The following is a 21,537-nucleotide window of genomic DNA, read 5'->3' on the forward strand; positions in this document are numbered from 1 at the left end:
GGCGATTTTAAAGTCAACCAGGTCATAAAATGTCATCGTATTTAATTCGATAAATAGTGGATTTGTGGGTTCCGTATATTTTGATCTATTAATAATTCGAATTGCTTTTTTTTTGTAGTTTGAGAATAGGGAGTGTGTTTGTTTTGCAGGCATTTCCCCATATTTCCACACAGTAGGTCATATATGGTAATAATAATGAAGTGTATAATGTGTACAAAGATCTCTTATTTAGCACTTCCTTGGTTTTGTAGAGGATCCCTACGGATCATATGCTCTTTCTATTTCCATTGAGTTTACCATAATTTTATCTTGGTGTTTGATTGGTCTTGTGCCAAAAACAATTAACTTCGATTTTTTCAGGTTAAGTGACAATTTATTTCTGTCGAACCAGTTTTTTTATTTGTTTAATTCGTTTTCTACGGTAGGGAGGAGCTGTTTCAGATTTATTCCAAAACAGTAGAAAGTTGTATCATCAGCAAATAGGACACATTTAAATTGTTTTGAGACCTTGCAGATATCATTTATATACAAGATGAATAGTTTATATATATATATATATATATATATATATATATATACAGAAAATTATAGAGAGAGACAGACCCATTCATGGATGGTGGGGAGAGGGAAGAAAGGACTGTTTATACTCCACAAAGAACTTTAGGTAAGGAATTTATTTAATGACACCCCATTTGCTAATCATCGACTATCTTTGTGAGCAAACGAGCATTAGTTGTGATGCTAAGTATACTTTCCAATATTTACCTTTTTTCGACATTTTTCTTTCGTTTGTTTGTTTTTACGCGCAACGTCCAGTCTCTCGTCATTAGTAAGAGGGCACGGTCTTTCAAATGGTCAATGCGGAGGAACCAATCGAAGGACGTCTTGCCGCACACTGTGCGGCAAGACGAACACAAATCAAGTCATGCCAGACTTTGTCCTCGCGGTCGTGAAGCGTCCAGCGCGCCAGACGACCAAAAGATTATGTCACACCACATGTCTCCCATGCGTCAAGACAACTCAAAATAGGAGGACATGAATATCAGTGAAGGTTGCTGGGTTCGTTCTTTTGAACTAAAATAAATATGTTTATTAAAGACAAATTGTACATACTGAATTCATCATGGCCAGCTGGGATGGATACGCCTTGCAGGGGAACTGGATCCGCACACCCCCAATGGTGTACTCCACGCAGGATGCAGTCATGTTACTCACTTTATGTCATAAGTTAAACAAACATCCACACACTTCCGTCTCCAATTGAGCAATCGCTATTGATGATTACCAAACAAACGTTTTAACTGATGACTAAGGCAGTCATTAACGCCACCACTGCAAAGTTTTCTTCTTCGTTTCTACTTCTTCAGCCCAATCACCAATCCCAACACCCACACTACACCGCGGCCCCCGTCCAAATAACGGCATTACAATGTCCTACTCGAATTAAGTGTACGAGTGATACTACGTAATTTTTGAGACCTTAAGTTCAACATCCGAAGGAGTTGCAGAATTGAGACGAAGCAAGTGACGCCATCAACTTGCGCCATCATGTTGGGTGCGTCATCAACAATTGCGGCACCAGATTTTGTTTTCACAATTTAGCTGCTTGAAATGATATTATAACTGCTTTAAAGTAATAATGAACTAAGAAGTCGAAGCAGACTTACAGTCAATGGCAGCTATGGCCTCCCTGTCTTACTATTTGCGGCCCCTGCACGTTCTACGCAGAAGGTTGCTTAGTACGACTACTACACTAGAACAAATTACGTAGATGACTTCTATTTTTCCCCTCTCCCTACCCAGTGTTTTCCTTTCTGAACTCTGACTGTAAATTTCCCCATTGCGGGACAAAGAAAGGATATCTTAATCGCAGTGAAAAATAATTGTAGCTCCACTAAAACTTGTAATTGACTTCTTATATAGTTTCGATATTTGATTCACATTCATTATTATTATTGTTATTATTATTTAGTTTCGAGGATCTCTCTCACTAATTCATGCAACATGTTTTTAATACATTTTGATTTTTTTTAGAACAACTGAAGATGATGAACATTTAACAGTTTTGACACATTACTTATATTTTTTTTATTATAACCAGTACTTCAGGCACCATAATATTTGTTGCTTATTATTTTAGCCTTGGGGGAAGTATAAAATATCCATCCGTTTTCTAATCCCCTTTCTCAGTAGGTGTGCTGGAGCCTATCCCAACTGTCTTCAGGAAGTGAGCAGTGGACACCCTGAACTAGTTGCCAGCCAATTGCAGGTCACGCATAGACGAACAACCATTCGTGCTCACAATCACACCTAGGGACAATTTAAAGTGTTCCATTAACCAGCCATGCATGTTTTTGGAATGTGGGAGGAAACCGTAGTAGCCGGAGAAAATCCATGCAAACACACGTAGAACATGCAAAGGCCACACAGCAATTTGAGGACAGAAAAATAACCTCAAATGAAAATACATAGTCTTTATTGTAATGTTCTGTGGTGCAGATGCAAAAGAAGAGTTTCTGATAACATAAAAGACAACCAATAATAACTGGAAGATGACAAGTAGGGATGGGCAATATATCTTCATCATATCAAAATCGAGCTATATAATTGTTTAATTTTGAAATGTTATGTCAGAAACAACCCCCCCCCCCCCACCAAATAAAAGGATTACTATACTGTCATAAGGACAATATACACTGGACTTTACGACATGTCGAAAACAACTGCTCCTGGGTTCCTAGTGCAACACCTGTGTTCATGCTCAGAAATAGTATTGTTACCATTTACGCTGGACTGGACTGTTTCCAAGAGAGAAGTATAGCTTTTCCATAACTTCAAATACTTGTGCGGACATTGTATTACAGTACTTTACAAGTTTAACGACGTAACATGAACGGGTCTGCAGTGCGTCCTGATAAATTTGTTTTTTCCAGCAGTAAACAATACACCAAACAACCACAGGAGAAAGCTCTAAGGCTACATATAACCTGTATTAAAAAGCCACTTTATACAACAGAATATGACTCATAACTTTTACCAGAAAAAAACTAGAGATCCTTTGAATAATTTGAGTTTAAACATAGCATATAATCATTGTTAACATTAATGTAAAAAATATAAAATAAATATAGATCAATTTACAAGAATAAGTTTCCTAACAATGTTTTTACTCTGTAACAGAAACGATTTGAAGAGCATTCTTTTGCCTGAAATTAAAAAAATGTAAACAAATGACAGCACCACTGCCACCTACTGTACTGGATGTTCTTACAATACAAAGAAAATGCTGCTGATATACTTCCAGCTTCGACAAAATGATGACATGCATCACACCAATCCCTGCTGCCCTTTACTCGCTACATGGGAATTTTAGAATTGATTTTAAGATAATGCAGATTAATTTTGAGGCCTAAATGGTCAGGCTTCTGCCACACTCCATATGAGCCTAAGTCAGGGGTGTCCAAAGTCGGTCCTCAAGGGCCGCTGTCCTGCCTGTTTTCCAGCTCTCCCAAGAGCAACACACCTGATTCAAATAATCAGGAACGTTCTAATGCTGTTTCAGAGCTGATCATCTGAATCAGGTGTGTTGCAGCCACGAGAGCTGGAAAACAGGCAGAACAGTGGCCCTCCAGGCCCGGAGCTGGACATGCCTGGCCGAAGTGATACTTGAGATCTTTGGGGCTTTACTTGTGGTCCCTAAATTCCATTTGGTCTATGAATAAGACAAAACCTTTGCAGTTCGAACTCTGCATCTACGGTCCAACTGTAGGCTAATGTGATCCAAATAACGATGTTTATGCCCATATGTAACCTGTATATTTTTTAATTCTTGGCGGATTGCATGATTTTTACTGCATCAATTACCCACAAACTGGAAAATAAAGATTCAGTTTCAAGCAGAGCCGTCCTGATATTGGGTTTTAATATCCTTTTTCAATTTCTATATGTGTGTGTGTAGTAAGGGTGTGGAAAAGAATCGATATTAATCGATGCATCGATGCGCACGTGCGTGACGCAAGTGCATCGGCTCATTCTCTGGGTATGACGCGATTGACGGGTGAAATCCAGATTCATCACGATGCATTGGTGGGTATCGGTAAAATCCGATTCAAGCGCCGTTTAATTCATGTTAAACGTCACCTATATGCCCTTTCCTGGGCGCAATGAATGCACCATCATTATTTTGTGTTGAATGTGTTCCTTCAAAAATTGTGCTCCCAAAGCCTAAACCCGAGCCATGGTTTAACGACATTACCCACACAGCTAGGCAGGAGTGTCGCAAAGCTGAACGCAAGTGGAAAAAAGACAAATCGCATGTCTTTATCAAATTTGGAAAGACTGCTAGCGTAACTACCAGCTCACAGTATAAGAGGCCAAAAGAGAATATCTGTCGGACCTTATTCAAGCTAACCGTCACAACCCACGCTCACTATTTAAAACGATAGATTCTGTACTCAAACCCCCTCTGCCTACTTGCTCGGATTCTTCACCCGAGATGTGCAACAGATTCCTTCAGTTTTTCATTGATAAGGTCTCTACAGCTAGGACTCCGGTCTCAAATACCGCATCTGACCCCTCTGTCCATGTTCCATGTTCAGCTGGACTAAATTCTTTTGATACTGTGTCCTTAGCGCTTTTGGAGGATGTAGTTCGCCAGACGAAGCCATCTGGCTCCCCTTGCGACTCTCTTCCCCCACGCTTCTTTCAGGAGGTTCTCCCAAGTGTTGGTGCATCGGTCTTGGATATCATCAACAGCAGCCTTTCTTCTGGTGTAGTTCCCCAACAGTTTAAACATCCACAGCATGTTTAAACTGTTGAACCCTTGATCAAGGAACCTGGTCTTGATCCAGATGTGCTGTCAAGTTACAGGCCCTTTTCCAAACTGCCTTTCATTTCCAAAATTCTGGAAAAAGTGGTGCACATGCAGTTGAAACTTTTCTTGGATGAACATAACATCTTGGAGGTCTTCCAGTCAGATTTCAAGTCGATGCATAGCACGGAGTCAGCCCTGTTACACGTTTCTAATGACATCCTCCTGGCAAATGTCTCTGGAGACCAAGTGTGTCTAGTATTATTGGACTTAACTGCAGCATTTGATACAGTGGAGCACAGTATTCTGCTGACTCGTTTGCAGCACTTGGTGGGCATTGGCGGCAGTGCTCTTGAGTGGTTTAGGTTCTATCTAGCTGACAGGACCTTTTGTGTCAGCCTTGGCTGCTCTGAGTCACGCACTGCTCCCCTGTCATGTGGTGTTCCACAGGGCTCAATTCTGGGGCCTCTGCTGTTCTCGCTGTATCTGCTCCCATTGGGTTCCATCTTAAGGAAACATGGTATTCCCTTCCACTGCTATGCAGATGACTGCCAGATGTATGTCCCACTGAGCAAGAAAGACGCCTTCTCATTAAGGCCACTCCTATCCTGTCTGGAAGAAATCAAAACCTGGATGGCACAACATTTCTTGAAATTCAACGAAAAGAAGACAGAGGTGATATAGTTAGGTCCCAGTGGCCCTTGTACATTTCATCATGTAGACCTGGGCCTCCTGTCTCCTTATCTGAAATCAACGGTCTCAAACTTGGGCCTTAAACTGGACAGTGATTTCAAACTCGATCGGCAAATTGGTGTCGTTGTTAAATCAAGCTTCTTTCACCTTAGACAGCTGGCCAAAATAAAACCTCTCCTCTCACATGAACACTTTGAGACAGTAATTCATGCCTTTGTCACATCCCGGCTTGATTACGGCAATGCCCTGTACTTTGGCGTCAGCCGGTCCTCCATTAAGCGCCTTCAGCTGGTCCAGAATGCCGCTGCTTGCCTCTTGACTGGTACTCGTAAGAGGGAGCATATAACTCCTACTCTGGCATGCCTACACTGGCTCCCCATTCATTTTAGAGGTATTTTCAAGATCCTCCTCTTTGTTTTCAAATCTCTGAATAATCACGCGCCACCTTACCTTTCTGAGCTCATCCGCCCCTTCACACCTGCCCGGCGCCTCAGGTCTGTGGACCAGTCTTTGTTAGAAGTACCAAGAACTAAACTGAGGCTCAAAGGGGATCGAGCCTTTTCTGTTGCTGGTCCCTCTCTCTGGAACGACCTCCCACTGAACATTCGGCAAGCCTCCTCACTGCCCAACTTTAAAGCCCTCCTCAAAACTCACTTGTATTCTTTGGCGTTCGACTCAGCATAACTTAGATTTGTTCTTGATGATGCCTTTATTACCGATTCGTCTTACTGTTTATTGTGTATGTTAAATCCCTCCATGTACAGCACTTTGTATGCAGCGATGGCTGTTTGAAAGTGCTCTATAAATACTGTTGACTTGACTTGAATACGGACGGAAGCCGTGAGTCACATACAGTGCAGTACACACCTAGCGAAACATTATGGAGTTCGCGCAAGCAGCAGCGAGGAAACTACTGTATTTAATGCTCCCGCAACATTCAGATCTTATGTTTGGAAATACTACGGCTTCGAAAAGAAAGACGGAAAGCTTGATAAAAGGTCCGTAATTTGCAAAGAATGTCTCCGCACTCCGAATGCACTCCGAAGCCATACAAAGGCAGCACCACAAATATGCAGACCACTTAAAACGATGGCACCACATCACCGACAAGTTTCCCGCCCCTCCCCGTCCAGTTCCTCGTTGGACACCGGAGAAACTCTTGGCAAACCAGGTTAGGATCAGAAAAAAATCGCCTCTTATTTTGGGGGTCCCCTAGCAGCTCACTGTGACCGCGCCAGGAAAAACTATATATGGATGACTCTTTTGGACATTTCATTTTGACACTCAGTGAGAGTGGTCTGTGTACGCTACAATACACACAGCAGCTTTGAGGCTGTGACTGCCACATTGTTTCAATTGTATTTTTTTCTGTCCTCTGGCGATTGATATTTCATATAAGACAATCAGTGAGTAGTGTGTTTGTGTTTATACTACAGCAACAGCTGTGAGTCTCAGGTGCCAAATAGTTTACATTTTCTTTGCACAAAACCCAATCGTGAAAGGGCTTAAATAAGTTGTTTTATACGTTCTCCTGTATATGAGGAATAAAGTGGTATACTTTTTGCAATACCATACTGAATTCCATCTTTTTTTTTAACTTTTTTTTCTTTGCGTATTTGCATCATGTTTAATTGCACAATATCACAACAAATTGCACTGTATCGTATCGGATCGCATTGATTTGAACTAAAAGTGTATCGCATCGTATCACATCGTGAAGACGGTGAAACGTATCGCATCGTGTCGCCAGTAAATTCCATGTATCGTTTAAGTATCGCATCGCTGGTAGTGCATCGAGATGTGTATCGAATCGTCATCAGTGCTGAGATTCACATCCCTAGTGTGTAGGCGGTTCGGATCATGGAAGATGGATGTCTGCGTGTGCGTGTGCGTGTGCGTGTGTGTGTGTGTGTGTGTGTATCTCATTTCAGATAGTGCCTGAGCTGATCTGCTCAGCTTCATGAAAACTTGATTGTACTCACTGGAAACATGAGATTCCCGGCTGATAGATCATGGGGACCGAAACCTGTGTCAGCAGCTTGTTTTTCCACTCTCCGGCCTAACCACATTCTTTTGACCTTCAGAAGTGAAAAAGAAGTCAGTTTTACTTATATGGTACTCATCACAGAAAGGGCTTACAAAGTGCTTCATGCGCGATAAACAACAATAAACGTCTGAATAGTTTTAGGTTATTGTGGTTAAGACAAGAAAAAAAAGCTAATCAGAACAATCCGATCTGACTGGAATGCCTGCCAAAATTTCCACAGAAAAGGTCGCGCTGAGCTTAAATGGGAGCGTGTTCCACAATTTGGGAGCAACAGAATGCAAGGCGCTCTTCCCTTTGGGAAAGGAAAAGACATAAGATCAGCAAGCATGGAGGAGACTGACGTTTGAGAGCTCTCTATGTGGCTGATAAAAGTTTGTATTAAATGCAAGAATTAACAGGGAGCCAGATGACAACATGTGAGTGATGTGGGTGAACAAATGACAGCAGCGTCAATAACCAGGCAACTCCAGACCACTCCAACGGAAGCAATCCTGGCTGTCTGCAGCTTTCTGTCATCACCATGAAAAAGTCATTGAGAATTGACCAACAGAACCCAAGACATGAGACCGCAGTAAAGACAGTACGACAACAAACAAAGAAGGCGAGCTGGAGAGCAAAGGCGAAACAGGTGTGGTGAAATATCTTCAGAGGAGAACCTGCAACAAAGCCAGCCCTGCTGCCACCATGGCTAGACCATGGCTACCACCAATTTGACCAAGACTTTCAAAAGAAGTCCAGTGCCAATGCCGATAGAGAATTCCATCTTGCGCGTTTAGAGGAAAACCAGGAAGGCTTTGACGTCACAATCTACACAGACGGCTCGGCACAGGAAGGTACCACTACAGGCGGAAGTGGCGTAATAACCACAACTGGCCCACCATGTGATCCAACGGTCCACCATTCCTTTGCATATCCGGCCGGTAGATGGAGTTCTTCATTCCAGGCGGAAGAGAAAGCAATTAACGCAGCTCTTCAACTTGTGCTTCAGCAACTGGATTGGAGAGAAGTTCGCCGAGTGACCGATAGCCAGTCGTGTATCCTGAAACTCCAAAACCTCCATCTATCCAATGTCTCTCTCAACAGGGACGAAGCCGAAATCCTCCAAACCCTGGCGAAACTGCACCAACGTGGTTGCCGCATCACTTTCACTTGGTGCCCCACTGTGGTATCCCAAGGAATGAACTAGCCGACCAAGCCGCCAAGGAAGGCACGACCCTTGAAGAGGCCGAAGTCAACATCCACTATGACACTGCCAAGGCAGCCATCAGATGAGCGACCAAAGCCCCCATCCCCCACCCACCATCCAACACGTTAGGTTGAGGCAGGTGTACTGGGAGAGAGGAGAGAAGGTATCGACCAATAAAGAAGCAGCATTATCAAGACTGGAGCAAACGACCTTAAGCCGACTTCGCAGCGGACACCACCAAGGGCTGAAATATTGGCGCCACAAAATCGTACGAGCAGAGGACATTGTCTGCAGAAAATGTGGATTTTTCCTAGTAAAGTACTTGAGGACCCGGCCACTGACGTTGTCGGCTCCTGGTGCACTGTTGATCTTGGTCCTCTTGAGGGCCCTCACAACGTCCTCCGTGTAGAATGTGATTGAAGAGTTGCCGGGCCGGAGGTGGGAACTGATGTTGGTGAGCTGCATGGAGGTATCAGTCTCGAACCTGGTGTAGAAGGAGTTGAGGACGTTAGTGAGGGAGGCTGGGCTGCTCCCAGGGATGAGGATGGGGGCGGTGCTGGTGGTGGTGTTCACAGCTGCCATTTTCTTCAGGCCCTGCCAGGCTGCATGGAGGTTACCGCCATTTCTCCCACTCTCCCTCCCTTGTGGTTTCTTTCTGACTTCTGGGTTGAGTGAACGCTGGCGCGTTTTGGATGCCGCTGCTCAACCCGTATCGTTTTGTGTTTTTTGTTATTGTAAAGTGTCCTTGGGTGTCTTGAAAGGCACTTATAAATAAAACTAGCTAGTTCGCCGCCCTCCGGGCGGCTCATCAGCTAGTTCCTGCGGAAGGCTGGTAAGGTGGGCCTTCGGCCCACAAAAGTGTTGTTGCTTGGTTCAACTTTTTGTTCATCTTCATTGCTTATCGCGAAAATAAAGAGATGTTTAGCTCTACTAAATAACGAACAATTTCATTGCAATGCTTGTGGGTAGACAACATTTTTTCGCCAAGATGCCCGCACGATCGTAGTGAGCCACTGCCTGAGCGGCGCAGTGGCGGCGCGCAGCGGCGCGGTGAAGTAGGTACGTTTTGAAAAGGGACAGACGGAAGGACAGACCGCGTGCGAGACGACGCGCAATATATATATAGATGTATTATTATTATTTTTAAGTTTCTCCTCCACCTTGCACTTGTATTGCAGCTTGGCGATCTTGATGGCTCTCTTGACCTCCCTGTTGATCTTCTTTTTCTCCAACTCGGTGCCCGAGAAGAAGGTGTGCTTCTTCCTGTTGATGATCTCCTTCAGCTCCTTGGTGATCCAGGGTTTGTTGTTGGTGAAGATGGTGACAGTCTTGGGGGGGATGTGGTTTCCTCACAGAAGCGGATATATGCGGAGACTACATCCACCTGGACATTGATGTCGTCGGAGGGGGAGAGAAGTTTGCACCAATCCGTGGACTCTCGGCACCCCTGGAGGGCAGTGATGCTCTTCTGCGTCCACTGTTTCATGGTTTTGGTTACCTTCTCTACTCTCGGCCAATCAGTGAAGTGCGTCCGCGCACTTATATGTAAATTATGGAGAGAGAGAAATGTAAATATATGAAGAGAGGTGGACGTGAGGGAGGACAGGCACGCAGGGGGTGGGTCCGGCAATGAGTGAAGATGGGGCGTGTAAGGCACGGCTCTAGCAGGTACCAGCACATGTATAAAATGTGAGTATGTGCATTATTGCAAAACAACTTCGGTTTTGGTTTTCAAGAACCCCCGAAAATGAGTTCCACAAAGAGACACGCCTACGAAGCGCAATTCAAACTCCAAGCCATCGATTATGCAGTGAAACATGGGAATCGAGCAGCCGCCAGAGAATTTAATATCAACGAATCCATGGTTCGCAAATGGAGGAAGCAGGAGAACGAGCTTCGCCAAGTCAAAAAGACCAAGCGCAGTTTCCGTGGAAATAAGGCGAGGTGGCCAGAGTTGGAAGACCAACTGGAGCGGTGGATTCTTGATCAAAGAGCAGCCGGCAGAAGCGTCTCCACGGTCACCATTCGACTAAGGGCGAAAACGTTAGCCGAAGAATTGAAAATTGAACATTTTCAAGGAGGTCCGTCTTGGTGCTTTCGCTTTATGAAACAGCGCCATCTATCTATGAGAGTGAAGACGACCGTGGCTCAGCAACTTCCAGCGGACTACAAAGAAAAGCTGGCCGTTTTCCGCACCTACTGCAGTAAAAAGATTGTCGACAAACGCATCCAGCCTAACCACATTACCGACATGGACAAGGTCCCGCTGACTTTCGACATCCCGGTGAACCACACTGTGGAGAAGAAGGGGACCAGCACGGTTGCGATACGCACAACGGGGCACGAGAAGTCAGCTTTCACTGTCGTTCTTGCTTGTCATGCTAACGGACAGAAACTGCCACCTATGGTGATTTTCAAGCGAAAGACGCTGCCGAAAGAAAAGTTTCCAGCCGGCGTCATCGTGAAAGCAAACCAAAAGGGCTGGATGGACGAGGAGAAAATGAGAGAGTGGCTAAGTGAGGTGTATGTTAAGAGACCGGATGGCTTTTTCCATGCCTCGCCGTCACTCTTGATTTGCGACTCCATGCGTGCCCATCTCACACCACCGGTGAAAGACAAAGTCAAGCAAATGAACTCCGAGCTTGCCGTCATTCCCGGAGGCTTGACGAAAGAACTCCAACCGCTGGACATCGGCATCAACCGGGCGTTCAAGGTGAAGTTGCGAGCGGCATGGGAAAAATGGATGATCGATGGCGAACACAGCTTCACGAAGAGTGGGAGGCAGCGCCGGGCTAGTTACGCCAAGATCTGTGAATGGATTGTAGCTGCTTGGACGAACGTTGCTGCTAGTACAGTTGTTCGAGCTTTTGGCAAAGCCGGCATCATTTCCGTAGAGCCACATGACGACGAGAGTGACTCTGACAACGAGGGGGAACCCGGCGGTTTGGATGGATTACCGATACTTGCACAATTGTTTAATTCGGACACAGAAGATGACGACTTTGATGGCTTTCTGAGTGATGCTTGAGCAAAAAACGTGAGTACCTTGTAAATAAAATACACCCGAACTCAGTTCTGCTTTCGTTGCCTTTTTAAAAACGTGTTTTAGCTTCGAGCTTCAGTGTGTGCTTCAAGCTAACGTGTTAGCGAACGTGTTAGCATGCATGCAAGCCGTATGTTTAAGCGAATGTTTTACCACTTTAAAATTGCGCCCATTCGTACGGTGCGTCCTGTATATGTGTAAAATACAGAAATGTCACCCATTAATGAGACTGCGGCCATTGGTACGGTGCGTCGAATAGTCGTGAAAATACGGTAATTAAATCTCCTGGTCACAAAATGTTTCTTTTTTTAAGGGGGGTCAAGTCAAAAAACTTCTTTACTGCCTTGGTTCTGTTTTGCTTTGTCTTCAGCGGGTAGCAGTGGAGGTCCTGTCCTCCTATTCCGCACCTGTTCCTCATCATGTCATTCATTATCTGTCACCTGTTAAAAAGAGACTGTGAAGCCATTACCAGTTGTTAGATAATTCGTCTTGCTCATTTCTTGTGTCCAACCGTGTAACTGGCGCCAAGACTGAGTTGTTGGTTGCCATGACAACAAAAATATTAATATACATATATATATATATATATATATACAACAAAATTTATTTTAGGCTTGTTGTTTTGCAAAAGTATTTCATATTTCTATGTGAACTTTCATATTTGTTTTTTCTTTAAATCCTCTGAATATGTTATTTGGAACGTTTTGTTAAAAATCACTTCCGGGTCAAGTGCCGTGGATAGCGAGGAATGAGAGAAAGATCGAGAAGACAACTGGAGAGAGAGAAAGAGAGTCAGAGACAGAACTACGATACCGTGTGAGGTACGTGATTTACTGTAACTTGATCTACTTTCGGTTTACCAAGGTGCACACGGTATGTCATTTTGTGTTACAGTGCACTCCGCTTAATAGAACACCATTGGGCCGAAGCGCTTCTGTTCTACTAAGCGGAGTTTCTATTAACCGGAGACACTTTATTAGGTACACCTTCAGACACGTCGACGACCAAGTTATGCACGCAGAAAAACCCCTGCTGACGAGTTAGAAGAGATATTTCGACTGTGGACGTCCATATCTTTAATCAAACAACAACTTTAATCAACTTCAGTCAAACATCTCAAATCACGAGAAAAGTTTCGTTACTTTTGTCTGGAAACAGGAGTCCGTAATTTTGTGGTTGACTTCCCTCTCAATGCGCTGGATAAGAGGGAAGTCCTGGAAACCGCGGGCGTACCTTCTGAGAATCCGGCAATGCATCGTATCGTCTGAGTATGTCCTTCTTATCCGCAGGTGATAGCCCTCGTCTCTCAAATGAAGTTGAAGCCATTGTGACGTGCGTGTGTCTATGTGTGGAGTGACGCGTGCTACCTTTTACTGTATACGGCTAGAACTACCGCGTTTTCTCGCGATAGTGGTACAGTATCGCGATAGCTACACTTCGAAAACCACTAGTTTACAATGTTATTGCTTACGGCCTGTTCTATTAAGCGGAGATCTGTTCTACTAAGCGGAGTATCTTTATAGGAAATTGCATTAGGCAAATCCGTTCCAGAGCCTTTTGCTCTATTAAGCGGATTACTCTATTAACCGGTGTTCTATTAAGCGGAGTGCACTGTATTTATTTAATGTCCTGTTCAAGGTATTATAATTTGTATTGTTGTTCGTAATGTGTTTTAGTTTTCACGGTGCCCATGATTAAACGTTTTGGACATCAGTACGAGGCGTCATCCTTGACCGGGGTAGATACAGTGAAAACGTGTCCTCATCCATCCTTCTGGAGGCTTCGGCGCGCAGGTGCTTCCCCCACGGCAAGCTATCGGCTTCGGCGCACATCACGTAGCAAGCTACGAGCTACATCGAGCGTCGTCGCACTCGACCCGCGTGCCACGCAGCTATCCACGAGCTACTTCGAACGTCGTCGCACTCAATCCACAGCAAGCTACAGGCCTCAGCATGCATCGTCGCTCCTCAACCGGCAGTAAGGCAAGATTTCAACGCGCGATGGTGCTTCTCATCCTGTAGCAGCTAAAGGTTTCGGTGGACATTAACCAGAGTTGGCAAAGGCCTATACAGCTTCCAGTAGCTCACAAAGTAGATGGATAGAACATAGGCGAAGATTATCATAAATGAGAACTAATGAATGTGCGTTCTTGAATGTGTGAAAATATCTGTTGAATGTTTGACAAGCGCATCATTGTTATTATTGCTCTGTAAAACTCAGGTTCTGAAGTTTGAAAGCTCCAAAAATGTCTCAAAATAGCGACAATCGGTGTGATAAGATGCAAGAGCATGAAAATGTGGAAAGGGAGGCTGAGGCAAAAATAAGAAAATCCTCTTGTTTAAGACATTTGACACCTAAAATGCAGGAACTAAAAGAGAAAGAGTTCATTCAAAAGGAAAGCAAGTTGAATGTAACTTATGAGAAATGGAAAAGTCATGTTAGAGAAACCCTAAGAAAGTTAAAACAATTGTGCCCTGAGCAAGACATGTACGATATGACGGATGAAGTTGAGAAGATTGAGGGTGAGATAAAAGTAATATACGACAGTGTCTGAAGCCAGACAACACCAAGTCAAGAATTACGGCGAAAAGTTGATGCATGTGTAGCGGCAACAGCAGACTTACTGCAAGTAATGAGAATCCGTCTAACAGAAGATGAAGATGATTTTGATGCTGTGGCGGAAAACGCAAAATTACACATGCTGCTAGATAATGAATATGCCAGATCCATATATGGTTCCACAGCCTCCATAGTTACAGCACCCAGTGCCAAGCCTTCCGGGCACCCGTCCGAATCACCAAGCATTTCGGTTAAGCGGGCCGAAATGGCTGCTCTTCTAGCTGCGAAGGAAGCTGAGATTAACATGGAAGAGGCTATTGAAGCTCAACGTCAGCAGTTGAAAAAACTTGAAAATCAGAGAGACATGGAAGTAATTAAGGCACAGTTAGGTGTATATGAGGATGAGGAAATTAAGGAAAGGAATGGGACGAGCAGCCCCGTACACACCAAAGAGAATGTTGCATTTCCTTGCCCCACGTCACAAACAGCAAACTGTACAAAATGAGACAACCTTGGTTCAGACATTACAGGAATCATTAGCACTCAGTCGCCTTCCAAACCCAGAGCCTACAGTATTCTCAGGTGATCCTCTGAACTTTATAGAGTGGAGTACAAGCTTCAAAGCTCTGATAGAGAGGCGATGCTCAAACCCTGCAGATAGGTTGTTTTATTTACAAAAGTACATAGCAGGGGAGGCAAAATTTTCTCTTGAAGCCAGTTTTTATAGAAGAGATGAAGAAGCCTATCAGCAAGCATGGAATCGACTCAACACCAGATATGGTAGTTCCTTCATTGTGCAGAGGGCTTTCAGAGAAAAACTCAACGGATGGCCTAAGATTGGTGGGAGGGAATATTTCAAATTGAGAGAATTCAGCGATTTCCTCCAAACTTGTAACAATGCTATGCCTTACATAAAGGGTCTGCAAGTTTTGAACGACTGTGAGGAGAACCAGAAAATGCCAGTGAAACTACCAGATTGGGTGACATTCAGGAGGAACCGTCATGTCACAGAGCAGCTAGATGAGTGTAAAGACTATCCAAGTTTCCATAACTTTGCGACATTTATATCTAAAGAGGCACGCATAGCTTGCAATCCAGTGTCGTCTCTATACACATTAAGACAATCTACTGAGATGACAGTAAAGGGAGGTAGGCAATCAAAAGCAAACACATTTGCTACAAAGGTGAGGATCCCAGATCCGCAAACCTCTACAGCCGATTAAGACCCCAATGAAAACGATTTACGAGATGCCAAAAACCCAGTATATGCTGTGGAGAAGAACACTCTCTACATAAATGTAAGAAGCTTATGAAAATGTCTTCAGAGGAAAAGAGAAAATACATATATGAAAATAAGCTATGTTTTGCATGCCTGAGAAAGGGTCACAATTCTAAGGCATGTAGAAATAGAGCCATGTGTGGAGTATGCCGAAAGAGTCATCCAACCGCATTACATGAAGATCGTTCTCCAACGGAGACAGCCTCAGCACAGAACACCACTGAAGAAATCACATCCTCACTATCTTATTGTGTCAAGGGAAGTTGTGAGTACATCAATGATTGTGCCCGTCTGGATCTCAGCACCTAACGCACCTGAGACAGAGGCCCTAGCTTATGCGCTGTTGGACACACAAAGTAGCCACACGTTTGTTGATCAAGAATTGTGCGCAAAGCTTAAGGTAGACATGGACCCAGTTAAACTGAAACTCTCCACGATGATGGGAAAGGACTCGGTGATAAAAAGCGAAAGAGTTTGTGGACTTAAAGTAAAAGGATTTTCCTCAAATATTTCAAATGACCTACCTCCGGCCTACACAAGAGACTTCATTCCTCTTGACCGGACACATATTCCTACCCGCAAAACAGCCACTTCATGGAAACATCTTGTTAACATAACTCAAGAGATACCCCCACCAATGGATTGTGGCGTTGGATTATTGATTGGCTATGACTGCTCCCGAGCCTTGATTCCAAGAGAGGTCATTACTGGAGGTGACTACGAGCATTACGCTGTCAAAACCGATCTTGGCTGGAGTATTGTGGCAGGAGTAGCACAATGCGTAAATGCGGGCAATGTGACTGGACTTTGTCTTCGAGTATCTGTCAGAGTTACCACCTGTAACACCATCAGCCGTCATTAAAGCCCTTGAGTCTGATTTTGCAGACACAAAAGCAGGTGAAAAAAAGCATATCTCAAGATGACATTCTCTTTCTGCAAATATTAAAAGGAGGCTTCCAACAAAATGAACATGGTCACTTCGAAATGCCACTTCCTTTCAAAGCACGACCTCACCTCCCAAACAATAAGGCTTTGACACGACTGAAACAACTGAAAAGGAAGTTAGACAGAGAACACAAGTTCAAAGGTGTCTATCTGAAGTTTATGGAGGGCATCATTAAAGATGGTGATGCAGAGAAAGTAGACAGCCAACCAGAACTCGGCAATCTTTGGTATATCCCTCATCAAGGTGTGTACCACCCCCGTAAACCGAACAAGATCCGCGTGGTCTTTGACTGTTCTGCAAAGTACAAAGGCACTTCACTGAATGACCATCTGTTAACAGGACCTGACCTTACAAATGGCCACACAGCTGTACTATGTCGTTTCAGGAACGCAATTATGTGTGATGTCGAAAAAATGTTTCACAGGTTTCATGTTAGAAAGGAGGACAGAGATTATCTGCGTTTTCTCTGGTGGGAAAATGGAGACTTAGATTCACAACCCACAGAATACCGTATGAAGGTGCATTTATTCGGATCATCATCTTCCCCTGGCTGTGCCAATTATGCCATGAAATGCCTTGCCAACCTTCATGAGAAACAGTTCCCCAATGCAGCTAGTTTCATTCGGAAAAATTTCTATGTTGATGACGGACTCATAAGCGTGGAGTCAGTAGCTGAAGCGAAAGAGCTTGTGAAAAGGGCTCAAGCTCTGTGTGCAAGAGGAAACCTACACCTCCACAAATTCCTTTCCAATAACCGAGTGATAGATTCAATCAATGTAGCAGAATGTGCTGTGGACGTGAAGAATGTTGATTTCAGGCCTGACGACTTACCAGTGCAAAGAGCGCTTGGGGTAAGATGGAAGATCGAAAGTGACAGTTTGTCCTTCAAGGTGTCACTTGATAAAAGACCCACCACACGAAGAGGGATTCATTCTGTTGTAGCCTCTTTATGCGATCCTCTCGGTTTTTTAGCCCCATTCATCCTTGAAGGAAAGAGGATACTACAAGAGATGTGTCAGAGAGGTGCAGGATGGGACGGTCTACTACCTATGGACTTAAAGTTAAGGTGGGAGATTTGGCTAGAGGATTTGGAGAACCTTGATCAAATCAACATTGCTAGATGTTCTATACCGGACAGGTTTGGAACAGAGAGTTGACCTTCACCACTTTTCTGACGCTAGCAGCCAAGGGTATGGTCAGTGTAGCTACATCAGGGTGTTAAGCAAAGAGAAGGTGAACTGCCCCTTTGTCATTGGCAAAGCGAGAGTGGCTCCAACCAAAATACTCACCATACCAAGGCTGGAGCTAAGTGCAGCAGTAACCTCAGCAGTCGTGAGCAAGATGTTACGGGAGGAGTTGGAAGTCAAAATAGATGAAGAATATTTTTGGACAGACCCTCGAGTGGTTCTAGGATATATTAACAATGACGCTAAACGATTCCATGTCTTTGTTGCAAATCGGGTCTAGAGAATTCGAGAAAACAGTGATGCAAAGCGGTGGTACTACGTCGACACAGGAGACAATCCTGCAGACCATGCCTCCAGAGGCCTGAACGTGGCAGGTCTCATCAACTCAAATTGGCTCACCGGTCCAAGGTTTTTATGGGATAGAGATATAGCCATAAACGAGGTGACACCTGAGCGACTGGTGGGAGATCTGGAGGTGAGGATTGTACAAGTGTTAAAGACAGAAGCTGTAAGGCAATTTGACATTCAAGAGCTTCTGTCACAGATTTCAAAATGGGCAACGGCAGTTAATGTCATTGCTCACATCCAACGGCTAGCCAAGAGAATCAAAACCACAAAACCTGTAAACGTAGAAGCAAAAAAGCAAGCTACACTAACCCTTGTTAAACTGACACAAAAGGATGTCTTCCAAAAGGAGATGAGCATGCTTAGCGAGAAATCAGGAAAACTGCCTTGTAACCATCAACTTTATCAGCTTGACCCGTTCCTTCAAGACGGCATATTGAGAGTAGGAGGAAGACTAAGAAAAGCAGCTGTGAGGAAGACTAAGAAAAGCAGCTGTGTCGCTTGAATTAAAACACCCAGTAATACTCCCTAAAGACGGTGCGCTCACAAACCTCATCATTAGTCATCATCACAACAAAATACAACATCAAGGCAGAGGACAAACTCTCAATGAGTTACGAAGTAATGGATTTTGGATTGTTGGTGGAAGTAAAGCTGTAGCTCAACACATCAGACGGTGTGTACAATGTAGAAGAAAGAAGAATTCGCGCACCACCAGAGGAACAGCGGATGGCAGACTTACCCAGTGACCGTGTTGATGCAACACCACCATTCGCTTACTGTGGTATGGACTGCTTCGGCGCCTTCCACACCAAACAGGGAAGGAAGGAGCAAAAAAGGTACGGCCTGCTCTTCACGTGTCTGTGCTCCAGGGCAGTGCATTTTGAAATGCTTGAAGATATGACAACCAATGCCTTCATCAATGGCTTGAGATGCTTTGTAGCTATCCGTGGAGCCGTTAGACATATAAGATCTGATCAAGGCGCTAACTTTGTGGGAGCAAGAAATGAGATGGCAAAGGCGCTAAAAGAATTAAATCAAGAAAGATTAGCCTCCTACCTTGCAGACAAACAATGTGATTTTCAGATGAACACGGCACACTCAAGTCACACTGGCGGGGTATGGGAACGTCAAATCAGGACAGTGAGAAGTGTACTGAGCACTGTCTTGGCCCAAAGCGCTGGAAGGTTAAATGACTCTTCCCTAAGGACTTTCTTTTATGAAGATATGTCCATTGTAAACAACCGGCCCTTAACTGTTGACAACATCAGTGATCCCACAAGTTTGGAACCTATCACGCCAAATCATTTGATTACAATGAAGTCTTCTGTCTGTCCCCTCCGTGAGCCGTCACCTTACCGTGGTGGAGGGGTTTGCGTGTCCCAATGATCCTAGGAGTTAAGTTGTCTGGGGCTATATGCCCCTGGCAGGGTCACCCATGGCAAACAGGTTCTAGGTGAGGGGCCAGACAAAGCACGGCTCATAGACCCTTATGATGAATACAATATATGGACCAAGGTTTCCCTTGCCTGGTCACCGGGGCCCCACTCTGGAGCCAGGCCTGGAGGTGGGGCTCGTTGGCAAGCGCCTGGTGGCCGCGCCTACACCCATAATCGGCAAGGAAGGCAAGGAAGAGGCAACGTGGGTCCCCCCTCCCATGGGCTCACCATCCATGAGAGGGGCCAAAGGGGTCGGGTGCAATGTGAGCTGGGCGATAGCCAAAGGCGGGGACCCTGGCGGTCCGATCCTCGGCTGCAGAAGGTAGCTCTTGGGACATGGAATGTCACCTCTCTGGCAGGGAAGGAGCCAGAGCTGGTGTGTGAGGCAGAGAATTTCCGACTGGATATAGTCGGACTTGCCTCCACACACAGCCTGGGTTCTGGTACCAGTTCTCTCGAGAGGGGTTGGACTCTCTTCCACTCTGGAGTTGCTCACGGTGAGAGGCGCAGAGCAGGTGTGGGCATACTCATTGCCCTCCGGCTCAGTGCCTGTACATTGGGGTTCACACCGGTAGACGAGAGGGTTGTCTCCCTCTGCCTTCGAGTGGGTGGACGGGTCCTGACTGTTGTTTGTGCATATGCACCAAACAGCAGCTCAGCATACCCACCCTTTTTGGAGTCCTTGGAGGGTGTGCGGGAGAGTACTCCTCCAAGTGGAGGAGTTCAAGTATCTTGGGGTCTTGTTCACGAGTGGGGGCAGGAGGGAGCGGGAGATCGACAGGCGGATCGGTGCAGCGTCTGCTGTGATGCGGACGTTGTATCGGTCTGTCGTGGTGAAGAAGGAGCTGAGCCAAATTTACCGGTCGATCTACGTCCCAACCCTCACCTATGGTCACGAGCTACGGGTCGTGACCGAAGGAACGAGATCCCGGATACAAGCGGCTGAAATGAGTTTTCTCCGCAGGGTGTCCAGGCTCTCTCCCTTAGAGATAAGGTGAGAAGCTCAGTCATCCGGGAGGGGCTCAGAGTCGAGCCGCTTATCCTCCACATCGAGAGGAGCCAGATGAGGTGGCTTGGGCATCTGATTCGGATGCCTCCTGAGCGCCTCCCCGGTGAGGTGTTCCGGTCATGTCCCACCGGGAGGAGACCCCAAGGAAGACCCAGGACACGCTGGAGAGACTACGTCACCCAGCTTGCCTGGGAACGACTCGGGATCCCCCGGGGAGAGCTGGAAGAAGTAGCTAGGGAGAGGGAAGTCTGGGCTTCCCTGCTAAAGCTGTTGCCCCCGCGACCCGGCCCCGAATAAGCGGTAGATGATGGATGGATGGATGGATGGATGAATAAACAACAGAAAACGTTGGTCAAAAAACGAGAACCAGGAAATAAGGAACGCGGCAACAGAAAACGCTGGTAAAAACGAGAACCAGGAAATAAGGAATGCGGCAACAGAAAACGCTGGTAAAAACGAGAACCAGGAAATAAAGAACGCGACAACAGAAAACGCTGGTAAAAAGGAGAACTAGGAAATACGTTTAAACTAGTGATGGGTCCAGCGACACCGATGCATTGACACATGCGCCGGGCTCACAGAGCAAACCACGTGTCGATGCATGTGCTGGCTCATTACGTCACGTGATTGACACGTGAACTGCGTTGACACAGTCCAGGCTTCTAATTGACACACCGGCTGCGTTGACACAGTCCAGGCTGCTAATTGACACATCGACTGTGTTGACACAGCCCAGGCTGCTAATTGACACATCGGCTGCGTTGACACAGTCCAGGCTGCTAATTGACACGTGAACTGCACCGGTGCAGTTTAGACTGCATCGGCTGCTTGGCACAGTACAGGCTGCGCCACTTAGTCCAGGGGGCGTCGACTCAGTGCAGAGGGCGTTGACGCAGCAAAAGCCCGCCGCACAGTGTTTATAAGGAAGTCGTTTGGCGACACAATGCCACCTGCCGAAACAAGCCAGACCTCACTCACGCTCGCTTGTCGAAGT

At 45.4% G+C, this 21,537-nt stretch overlaps 2 protein-coding genes across 7 annotated transcripts in view; one reads left to right on the forward strand and one right to left on the reverse strand.

The window, feature by feature from the left end:
• Window positions 1-1,482, reverse strand: part of brip1 (BRCA1 interacting helicase 1) — a 79,798-nt gene extending 78,316 nt beyond the window's left edge. For 3 of the 6 annotated variants that reach the window (XM_052078843.1, XM_052078846.1, XM_052078847.1), the window contains exon 1: window positions 1,114-1,481. In XM_052078843.1, coding sequence (XP_051934803.1) covers window positions 1,114-1,206 — 93 coding nt within the window. In that variant the 5' untranslated portion in view covers window positions 1,207-1,481. Of the gene's footprint in view, window positions 1-1,113 lie in introns of all 6 variants that reach the window. The other 3 variants (XM_052078844.1, XM_052078842.1, XM_052078845.1) reach the window with 2 other exon arrangements.
• Window positions 1-21,537, forward strand: part of LOC127609250 (uncharacterized) — a 215,409-nt gene that overhangs the window by 41,170 nt on the left and 152,702 nt on the right. The gene's annotated exons all lie outside the window — the stretch shown is intronic.

The sequence above is a fragment of the Hippocampus zosterae genome, chromosome 10 (genome assembly GCF_025434085.1).
Source record: "Hippocampus zosterae strain Florida chromosome 10, ASM2543408v3, whole genome shotgun sequence".
In the NCBI taxonomy this organism is placed as follows: domain Eukaryota; kingdom Metazoa; phylum Chordata; class Actinopteri; order Syngnathiformes; family Syngnathidae; genus Hippocampus; species Hippocampus zosterae.